General features: G+C 34.4%; 1 protein-coding gene across 8 annotated transcripts in view; it reads right to left on the reverse strand.

Annotated features, from left to right (window-relative positions):
• Positions 1 to 165: 165 nt before the first annotated feature.
• kcnc3b (potassium voltage-gated channel, Shaw-related subfamily, member 3b) overlaps positions 166 to 12,025 on the reverse strand; it is a 70,578-nt gene continuing 58,718 nt past the window's right edge. For 4 of the 8 annotated variants that reach the window (XR_007927793.1, XM_051881469.1, XM_051881467.1 and 1 more), the window contains one exon: positions 166 to 4,856. Coding sequence is in view for 5 of the 8 variants with exons in the window: in XM_051881472.1 (XP_051737432.1) it covers positions 4,843 to 4,856 (14 nt within the window). In the remaining 3 variants the exon portion in view is untranslated. Of the gene's footprint in view, positions 4,857 to 7,234; positions 7,279 to 7,485; positions 10,625 to 12,025 lie in introns of those variants that run through there. The other 4 variants (XM_051881465.1, XM_051881466.1, XM_051881464.1 and 1 more) reach the window with 2 other exon arrangements.

A 12,025-nucleotide genomic window follows, 5' to 3' on the forward strand; every position in this document is an offset into this window, starting at 1 on the left:
AATAAAAAAGTTAACTTTAAAAAAAAAAAAAAAAAAGCTTACTCAACACCAGTTTCATCTTGTTTCAAAAAAAAAAAAAAAAAGTGTTTAATCTAATATGAATCGTGTCAGTGTGCATTAATACATACTTAGGAAGTCTCACAAAAAAGCATCAAAAAACACAAAGGTTGTTAATCACTTTAATCATATTGATTACTGATCATGTTGATTGATCGGGATGATTGGCAGTGGTCAGAGAGGTGGTGATTGCATATCTGTAATTCAAGTACATCAAATCAAACTTAATACACAAGAAACGGGTGATCAAACTGACATTGGATACAAGAGCAGGCACAGTAAAAATCGAACAAGAAGAATTAGATGCAGACAGATCTATCATTCCAAATCATTTTAACAGGGCAGTGTGCTTCAATGTGCAAAGATGGAGAGACAAGCTCGACTTGTCCTGAAAAGAAAAAAAGAACATGTTTGGGAATAAAACAAAATCAAACTGGCGTTTGCCAGTGTGGATATGCGTCGTTGTGTTCTTGCTGGAAGCATGCTTTAAAATATTTATTCTGCGTTACTTTGTGACCCCTGGACCAAAGTGGTCTTAATGCCTTCTAAAATAAAACCAAACACAGGCTCTTTTATATTTATATATATATAAGTGAACAACAAAGTGGTCATAAAAAATATGAACAATCTTTGAAATGGAACAAAGAGATGATCTCAGAACAAAAACTCTGTATAAAATATAAATTATTCAATAAATTGATAATTATAAACAAAAGCATTTATAAAACTATAAATATGCACAACTTTGAAAAAACAAAGACCTATTTGGGCTATAAGGTTTCTTTCTGGGCTGGGAACGGACCCAGTGACCCAGTCCGGAGACATCTCGTTTTCGCTTAGTAAGGTTTCGAAAATATAAGCTGTGTCATATTGTCTTTCTCCTGAAGGTCGTATTTCCACTTCCACCATCTGCATTCCATATATCAGAAGCTGATGATATCAGCACACTCGAAATATCACAAACCGTCCCTCACACCAGACACCGGACCGCTGCCTGCTTGAACCTTCGCAATCTCTCATATTCATTTCATTCTGTCTTTTCTGTCCACTTGGTAATTAGCAGAGGCTTTTCATCTACAATAACACACTTGTCAAAGTCAAGCACCTTTGTCAAGGGTAACTGGCTACGAGCATCCATATTTTATCTTCTATCTGCTCTGTCATCCTATGTAGCGTATTGATTAAAACATCTGCAATGACCGTTGTATGACAGTATAAACCTTGACTCACTTGTTTCACATGTGGCTCAAGTGTCTCTAAGATTAAATAACATCTTGACTTACTTTTTGTGCAATCTTGAATTATATGAACAAGTTTGTAAATGCCCTTGTGTTAAATGCTAACAGATTAGCTGCAGTGCTACAATGTTAAAGATGCTACTGACTGAGGCCCAGATCTGAAGCAAAAACGCAACTCAACTTTAGCCTGGTGTCCCGAGATACATAAAAACTCCTATTGTGTAAAACTTAGCATGCTAGGACACCAATTAGCATGATTAGAGTTAGCGATTTTAATTATGAAGTCTATTACAAAATAACAAATAAGCTTAAACACATTTAACGCAACTCTGATGTTTTGCTTTAGCCTAAAGCTAAATGCTAAAGGTTTAACTTTAACCTGGTGTCCTGAGATTATATTGGGAAAAATTTAGCATTTTAGGACACCAAATTAGCATAATTAGAGTTAGCAATTTTAATTATGGTGTCTATTACAAAATAACAAACAGGCCTAAACACATTTAACTCAACTTGCCACATTTAATTCAACTTTGCCTTAGCCTAAAGCTAAACGTTTAGCTTTAGCCTGATGTCCTGAGATATATAAAACTTTTAGATAAACGAGTTGGGTAAAACTTAACATTTTAGCACACCAAATTAGCATGATTAGAGTTAGCAATTTTAATTCTGTAGCCTATATTACAACTCAACTGTGATGTTTTGCATTAGCCTAAAGCTAAATGCTAAAGGTTTAACTTTAGCCTGGTGTCATTCTGGGAACCAAAAAACAACTGAACATTTTAAAACACCAAATTAGCATTTTTAGACTTAGAAATTTTAATTCTGTAGCCAATATTACAGAATGACATTTAAAATGGTTCTCTTTATTCATTTTAAAAGTGTTTTCATTGATTTAGTTCATTGTACAAGCTGTCAGCTGTTGTTTTGCTAAGCTAAAGGCTAAAGACAATTGGCTATGTATATAAAGGGATGAGCCCGGTGCCCTAACTTCCTGTTTTAACAGGAAATACATCAACAAATGACGGTAAAATGCCTTTCGAGGGATCTTTATAACAATCAGACGAGATGAAAATGAAAAATGGCTGCACGGGCAGGCAGAGGTCTGGTGCGGGACTGAGCATTCACGGTTTTCACCTGAGATTAGAGACACAACGCCTCTACAAAAACACAGTTTCCCACACTGCATCCATTTGTAAGGAAGACGCTGAGACTGATACGAGCCTCCACTTTGCCTTGCTACATCTCCATCAGATTATCATTCATATTATTGCCAATGAGAGCAGGTGAACTCAAACGGAGAATGAAACACTATCAGCCCCAATGCATGTGGGAAAAGACGCCATATCCCGCTTACACAGGATTCTAGCATCAGCACAGTTGTTATCATGGCTACAGAGAAAACTAATGTTGTACGCAGACAAACATTAGCCAAACACTTTGATAGATAGACGACCCCTTCGGCATACAGAAAGAGAGATACGCAACCAAAATATACAGTCCAGGCGGCATTTCGATGAAAGAAATGAAACCGAACAAGAATGTTACATGGGGCAGTATGTAGCAGAACAGATTTTGGTGGCATTGAGATTTTTTTTTTTAAATCTTAAACTAATAAAACAGTTCAGTGTGTAACTCGCAGTCAGAATTTATTCACATTTTCTTTCTATTTCAAAACAAAATATAGCTCTTTTAAATATATTGTTTTTCTTAAATATCCATTGCATATCATGTTTTTTATTTTTATTAACATCTTTATTATTAATATCTTTTTTAATTATTTTTTTTAGCCCTCCCCACTTCAACTAAGGGCTAGCAGAAAATACAGTCATGCAAAGTCTCATGCTGGTAAACAAAGTTACAAAAATGCATTTTTTTTATTAATTTTTTTTTCTCTCCAAGTAGTTTTTTTTTTTCATTTGTTTTTCTTTTTTCATATATTTTGACATCCATTTTCTCACAGTTCAGTCTATGAGGAAACAACCTCTTTGATGAATCATATCTCCCTCCAAAAGAGCGCGTTAATATTCTTTTCTTTTGTCCTTTTTTCTCTTTTCTTATTTGTGTAAGTCGCCGCGGCTGTTCGTGGGGTGGTCGGCATTGCATTTTTACAGTCGCATTTGGACATCAGTGGCAGCGAATCGCGTTCCTCGTGAACCATGGAGATGTTACTTATCAAAATATAAATTTGTTCGTTTTTTTTGTACATTTATTCTTCTTGATTCATTTGGCGTGACCTCCTGCGCTCCCTCTGATTAGTTAAGAAGGAAGAACGCAGTCAAGCCAATAGGAGAGAATACGAGACAGAGATGGAGGGAAACTCTGAAGGCAGTTTTAGACAAGTCGTACATAGACGATTTTTTTTTAGAAAGGGAGATTTTAAGAATGTCTCGACATTTCCCTGACCTTTATACCCTCTTTCCATGAAGACAAAACGCTAGTTATTGGTCCAAGCACTCACATGTGCAGGTATTTAATCTATGGCAGCATTAGCTATACTAAATCACAAAATAAATAAACCTCTATAATCAGAGAGGATTACCATGGGAAAAGTCCTCAATTTGAGGGTTTTTTGGGAATTAGAGACAGCACCCCTGGCAGAACATGCCAATCCGTTCGTATTTAAAGGGACGAAAAGTTCAGATCTGACAGGGAACATCTAAAGTTATTTTGTGCCATTTTAGCTTTCGTACATTATATTTGGTCACAGTTGGGCTTTGGTCTGTCGGGACTGTGTTTTCGATGTTGCCTCCCCCGAACGTACGGGAAAAAACCTGGAAGACTGTTTGGGAATAGCAACGTACTTCTGTTACCAAAGCAGAGTGCTGCGTTTCACTTTTCAGTGCTCTAGATTCATTCACAAAGAAAAGCTACTCTAAGACTTGGACATTTCTCGGACGGGGAGTGGGAACTACCACACGGCAATGCACGGACAACACACTTTGCTGCTAATATGCTGAGTGGGGGAAAAGAAAACAAGAAAAAATTGTGCATGACTAAGCCATTTTAGTCATTCTGTGCAAACGGTCGATGAATATCAGTCTGTAAAAAGTCTGTCGGAGAGTTCTCCCAGCCAAGAAATGCTACAGGGTCTTAGCAGAAATGCTACATAATTATTCTAACTTGGTCCTTCATTCTTACATATAGACTAATATACAGAAACTCAGGGCCCAGGTGAGTGCGGCAGTCAAAACGCCTGGTGTTTTGATCTTAAAACATTGGAATGTTTTTCCGTTCGTTCCTTCAAGAGTCTTTTTTCTCTTTCAGGTGTCAGTGCAATGTTCGGTTTTGTTGCTGTAAAGTCAGTCAGTCTGTAGAAAGAGGAGTGATCCGGAATTTCGGTGAGGTTGCTTTGGTTACCGTGTGAAGATCCGGCATCGGAAATTTCCAGTTTCCTTTGTTGTTTTTTTTGTTTGTTTTTTTTGTTTCCAGTCACACCCTCTTGCCACTCCGACATTCCTCACACGTCCCGTATGGATGGCGGGGCCCCATCGGCAAAGTTTTCAGGATTCAGCGACTAACTGTGTCTCCTTAAAAGAATTGCCAAATGCTAGAAACTTAACACTGTGGACAAAAACAGAAATATAATGATTTTGTTAGAAACAAGCATTAATTAAGCAATGCTTTTTAAAAAAAACAAAGCAAACAAACAGAACAACAACAGATAAATAAAATCACAGAAAACTTAAGATGTAGAAATGCTTTTACAGAAATCACACAAAAACAAAGCTACTGACAAAAAAGAAATTGAGACAAACACGGTTGAAACTCTTCTACAGACACAGATCTCAAGATGAAGTTGCATGCACTGAACACCGGCTGTGCAATGTATCTTCTCAGGGGTGAAAAAGTCCAGTCCCGGAGAAAACACACATGTGCTAATTACAATTAATGGTGTCACACAGTGTTTAACCTGAAATCTAAAGACGCTGAAGATTAAACTTGACTAAAATTGAGTGCTAACACTAAATGTGGCCAATTAATTTTCTAGATCTAGCAGGAATGGAATAGTCCACCCCAGATACATTCTAGATCAATTTAAAATACAATAGGCTACTACATTATTGTTGATAAAGGAAACTTATTGATTAAAACTGAGAACAGTAGAAAGCTGGGGAAGGTTTACCTGTGGATCGCTGGTAAAAGTTAAGCATGTACTGCAAGAATTCAGTTAACAGATAATTCATTCAACTAAATAATAATGTAAGCGCAACCATTTGTCAGTTTGAGTCGAAATATGAGGTTTGAGCAGAAAATGAAACAGCTGAACATTTCAGGCCAATGAAATTATCCTTCAACCACTAACAATATCTGTTTTTGTACATAATATTTTCTTGGGTTACACTTTATTTCGATAGTCTACTTTAGACATTCTACTAACTATAAGTAACTTTGCAACTACAAGTCAACTAACTCTCATTAGTTTGCAACTGCATGTCAAGTAACTCATGAGAGTATTAGTAGACTATTAGGTTAGGGTAAGTAGAATAAGATATGTACTTAATATAGTCAGTAACTATAAGTAACTTTGCATCTACATGTCAACTAACTCATTAATTTACAACTGTATGTCAACTAACTCTCAGAGTATTAGAAGACTGTTAGGTTAGGGTTAGTAGAATAAGTTGACGTACTTGAAAAGTTACTTATAGTCAGTAAGTACAAGTAATTTTGCAATTACATGTCAATTAACTCATCAATTTACAAGGACATGTCAACTAACTCTCATGAGAGTATTAGTAGACTGTTAGGGTTCGTAGAATAAGATGACATGTACTTGAAAACTTACTTGTAGTCAATAACTACAAGTAACCTTGCAACTATGTCAACTAATGCTCATTAATTTGCAACTACATGTCAACTAACTTTTATGAAATTATTAGTAGACTGTTAGGGTTAGTAGAATAAGTTGAGGTGCTTGAAAAGTTACTTATAGTCAGTAACTACAAGTAACTTTGCAACTACATGTCAACTCTCATCAATTTGCAACTGCATGTCAACTAACTCTCGTGAGTATCAGTAGACTGTTTGGGGTTAGAATAAGTTGACATACTTGAAAGGTTACTTATAGTCAGTAACTACAAGTAACATTGCAACTACATTTCAATTAACTCATGAGAGTATTAGACTGTTAGGGTTAGTAGAATAAGTTGACGTACTTGCAAAGTTACTTATAGTCAGTAACTACAAGTAACTTTGTAACTACATGTCAACTAACTCTCATGAGAGTATCAGTAGACTGTTAGAGTTAGTAGAATAAGATGACATGTACTTGAAAACTTACTTGTAGTCAATAACTACAAGTAACCTTGCAACTATGTCAACTAATGCTCATTAATTTGCAACTACATGTCAACTAACTTTTATGAAATTATTAGTAGACTGTTAGGGTTAGTAGAATAAGTTGAGGTGCTTGAAAAGTTACTTATAGTCAGTAACTACAAGTAACTTTGCAACTACATGTCAACTCTCATCAATTTGCAACTGCATGTCAACTAACTCTCGTGAGTATCAGTAGACTGTTTGGGGTTAGAATAAGTTGACATACTTGAAAGGTTACTTATAGTCAGTAACTACAAGTAACATTGCAACTACATTTCAATTAACTCTCATGAGAGTATTAGACTGTTAGAGTTAGTAGAATAAGTTGACAGGAAAAGTTACTTATAGTCAGTAACTACAAGTAACTTGGCAATCAACTCATTTATTCGCAACTACATGTCAACTAACTCTCATTAGAGTATTAGTAGACTGTTAGGGTTAGGATTAGTAGAATAAGTTGACATGTGCATGAAAAGTTAAATGTCTTACTTATTGAATGTCCATCAAAATAAAGTGTTAGCAGATATTAAGTCTACTAATATTCTAATAACTGTTAGTTGACAGTTGCAAAGTTACTTAGTAGAGAATGTCTAAAGTGGACTATCGAAATAAAATGTTACCTTTTCTTGTTAGCAGGTTTTAGTTCAGGTAAGAAGCATTAAATCTGTCAAAACAAGTGCTGACTTTACACATACAGTATTCGAACGTTATCTGAGTGAATGAGTGCATTTCAATTATGGAAAGAAAAGGTTTTTCTTGTTAATATGCAAACAGAAATTGAAAAGGCACACACAAATACACCATAAACAAATGCTCATTTACATAAATGTCAACATAACATGTAGAATCTTTAAAGAACAACCAGCATACATAAAGAGAAAGGCAGAGATGAGTTTAATGGGCATTCACTCGTGTAGATACAGATTTGTACAGATCAAGTTTACGATGTCGGCCTAGAAGCTTTGCATTAACAGGTGAAGCTAGTTAAATCTAGCTAGCAGTGTATGAGTCTCTACAACAACACTGTAGCCTAAATTATCCTCATAGAGGGGTCTTGCTTTTTTAATATAAACATGTTCGATGTGTTTCAGTGACCTGACAGTGTTGTAATAGGGCACAACTACATGGAATACACAAGTCAAAGAAAAAAAATTAGCTCCCTTTTTAACATTTTAAACATCTGCATACTACAAGAACAGCACAATATTAACTTCAACATTTACTCACAAATGGAGAAAAGAGATTTTTTTTAACTAGAGAATGAATTTTCTCAACTAACTAATCACTAGAGATCCATAACTAATGGAGACTAATCAGTTTTAGTGGAAGAAAGTCTCTGGTTTCACAGTGTATGAGAAGGCCTGGCATCCCGTAACATTTAAAAACATGTTAAAATACAGACATTTTAACAAGGATTGCTGCCGCTGTCATGCGAGATTCAATCCCCCGCAGATCTGGTAATGAGAGTACAGTATAATACAATTATAAAGTAAAATAAAGTATTATAAAATATTATATTGTTTGGGTGCCTCATTTTTTGACATCATTATCGGTTCTGAATAGAAAATATGTTAACATTTTCATTTTAGAATACAGCACAAACTGCATCTACTACACTACAGTAAAATATTACTGATAAAAGTTTGGGGTCAGTAATATTTTTAAATTATTTTGAAAGAAGTCTCTTCTGCTCATCAAGGCTGCATTTATTTGATGAAAAACACAGTAAAAACAGTAATACTGTGAAATATTATTCTAATTTAATATAACTGTTTTCTATTTGAATATATATTTAAAATGTAATCAAAGCTGTATTTTCAGCATCATTACTCCAGTCTTCAGTGTCACATGATCCTTCAGAAATCATTCTAATATGCTGATTGGCTGCTCAAGAAACATTTCTGATTATCATCAATGTTGAAAACAGTATAATTTTTTTCTCAGGATTCTTTGATGAATAGAAAGTTCAAAAGAACAGCATTTATTTGAAATAGGAATCTTTTGTAACATTATAAATGACTTTACTGTCATTTTTAATGTATCCATGCTGAATAAAAGAACTAATTTTTTTAAAAACTTTTATTGACTCTATATTCTTTTTATATAATTTTGAATCTGTGAACAAAAAAAGATGCCTTTCGCTCCCATCTACATGTCATTGTAACCTGCCAAACTTTGGTTATCATAGAAACTAGCAATTGCAAATCGGAAAACGGAACTTATTTGGGGAAGATGGGATTCTACAGGGCGACTGAATCTTGCATGACGCCGGGTACATTGTGGGATCCAGGTTTGCATGATAGAGGAACCATGTTTAAAACAAAATGGCTCCTTACTGATATATTTACTGTCTCAGCAGTGGGTTGTTCTCCATTGGGAAACTAAATCACAATTAATGATTAAAAACTAGATAACATACAGTTTCCTATAAACTACAACTTTGCAATTATTGCAACGTATTATTTTTCTTTTCGCTATTTCAGGGAAGTATTTTCTCAGAAATGGCTTATTTACTTGCTTAGTATCATCTCTTTTGTTTATGATTCTGGAAGCACTTGGTCACATCGACCTGAATACATTTATATTTTTGTCTAATTCTATTAATCCAAAAAGAAACACAGTAACACGTAACGTATATATCATATACAAATGAAACTGTTGTGTAATGTTTTTGAAAACAAAAACAATTTGTCTTTGAAAAACATTCAAAATATAATAAAAAAAACAACAGCAGGACACTAACATTGACAAGACAAACAAGAAATGATCTTAAAATCATCACATCCTCTTCGTCATCTTCCATTCTTCATCCTTTTCACCTTTTCATTAAGATTAATCATACGCGTGCACATAAATTTTTAACACCACATGTGCATGTTTGCAGCATTATGAATTAGGGTGGAATATTGCACATGATTTGCATATATGGGTGAGTTTGCACAATATTCCTTTTTCCGGAGCATCATCTTAAAATCTTACACTTACACATCACAAACACTTGTGCATAATGGCAAACAAAGGAAGATAATTTCATTAAATGTACTTTCCCCACTTTTTTGCTCCTCATATACAGTTTTTGGACTGGAAATCTTTGCTTAGAGGTGGGCGAAACTTGGCAACATGAGCAAAACAAAGTATGCAAACAAATAAACAAACATGAGCCAGAACTATGTGCAAAATAAAATAAAGTGATTAAATGGCAATGAATGCTCAAATAATCAATTTGTGAAATTTATCTTTCACCCATTCAGTTTTGATTCAATAGGTTTGCAATTAAACTAAATTATTTGACAGCCAATAACAGTCCAACGACAAATACAAACAAACATACAAATAAACATAGCGTGATACATTTAATTTTTAACCCCTATGAACGTTTCTATTCAGAGTAATGATTGCATATGTACATTATTCTTGCATTAAAAATTCTGTTGAGTTTTCTACAGTCTATAATTAGGTTTATTCACAGTAATATTCATCTTAATTCAGAGTTCGAGGGAAATGGAAGCTTTTTGAACACAAAACAAGGTTCGTGAGTGCATTTGAAATGAAAATGCATTAATCTATCCTCCTTGAGCATCAAAATCGTACCGTCTGACCCAGAAAGCATGGGGAAAAACAAAGCATTTACTCTCGTCCATAAACATACGCACAGTTATTGACCTGCTTAACCTGCCAAGTCCAGTTCAAACACTAACATGACCCGTGATCATTCACAAACTCTCAGTTTAGTGACGTGTATCTACTCCGCTCACACGATCAGTCATTGTTATTGCTATGAATGCGAGTATGAGGCTGTCCTGCATTTCTCTCCTCCTTTCCTGAGTCGTTCTGTCACTCTTTCCGCTTTTTCTGCTACAAAATGGAGGGAATGGGTGAGCGGCAGCGACGGAGGGGTCCCGGGGCCTCGTAAGGGTCATAGGGCGTGCTGGTGATGGGGGTCAAACGCAGGGATGACCCCGCCATTCCTGATATGTTGTTCAGGCTGCGAGATTTCTCATAACCCGTGGCTGACACATTTGGATTCATGTTAGTGACAGGTTAAATCAATTTTAAATACGTGTTTTTAGATTAAACAGCATGGACGATGGGGTGGATTGTTATTGGGCGTTACATGTGCAGTTAATTTATCGGTTTGAGTGAGAATGTAGCCGACAGAAAATGAATTATTGGGAAAGGAACAAAACAAAAAGAAACATCGGTGTAAAATGTAAACGTAGATATAAAGTGGAACAAATGTGGAATTAAAGGTGAAGAGACATGTAAAAGACAGAAGGACAGACACACACAGGACAAGACAGGACAAAACAGGAAAATGAGAGTTATGAAAATCATCATACATTGGTTTTCTAAAAATTCCACAACATAAAAACACAGTTTTTCTAGAACCACACATAAACGTCCACACATTCCCACTGGTTGAAGAAAACACTGGCTGGACTAGTTCATATTTTGGAAGTTGGAGTCGTAAAGCTGGGATTTGCGATGAAGTGTTTCAGTTAACCAGTGGTAGTTAAGCAGAGCAGTGTAGAGTAAGACTAGACAACAAATAAGACAGAAGATGAAGTGGCCTTCTCAGCCAGACTGTTGGAGGTTGTTGAGGAAACCACGGCAGCCTTAGTGAGACATTTCAACAGATTTATAAACATGAACAATAGTATGAAGCGTTGTTAGTGGGTTTTGAAATATTTTTATTCCTTTGTTCCAAAACCTAGTGAACTGCTAAGCTTAGGATGTGACACTCTAATAAACAAATATAACAAAGCACAGAAAAATATTGGGTATTTTTTTTTTTTTAAATTAATTTTGTATTTATGCATTTGTGTATCAAATAAATAAATAATAGTGTCTTTCCAAAGCTCTAGGTCAAAAATATATTGATACATTTTGGTATTAAACAAACAAACAAACAAACAAACAAACAAACAAACAAATAAATAAATAAATAAATGTATTCTATATAGTGCTTTCCAAGACTCAGGGTCAAGAATATAAGGACACATTTTGGTAAATAAATAAATAAATATTTAATTAATATATTTTATTTATTTTGTATTGATGCATTGTACGTATCAAATAAATAAATAAATACATGTTTATTTATTTATTTAATTTATATAGTGCCTTTCCAAAACTCTGGGTCAAAAATATACTAATACATTATGGTATTAAATAGACAAATAAATGTATTCTATATAGTAATATATGGACACATTTTGGTAAATAAATAAATAAAAATTTAATTAATATATTTTATTTATTTTGTATTGATGCATTGTATGTATCAAATAAATAAACAAATAAATGTATGAATGCTTATTTAATTATTTAATTTATATAGTGCCTTTCCAAAACTCTAGGTCAAAAATATATTGATGCATTTTGGTATAAATAAATAAATAAATAAATAA

Source organism: Ctenopharyngodon idella, chromosome 23 (assembly GCF_019924925.1).
Source record: "Ctenopharyngodon idella isolate HZGC_01 chromosome 23, HZGC01, whole genome shotgun sequence".
Classification (NCBI taxonomy): domain Eukaryota; kingdom Metazoa; phylum Chordata; class Actinopteri; order Cypriniformes; family Xenocyprididae; genus Ctenopharyngodon; species Ctenopharyngodon idella.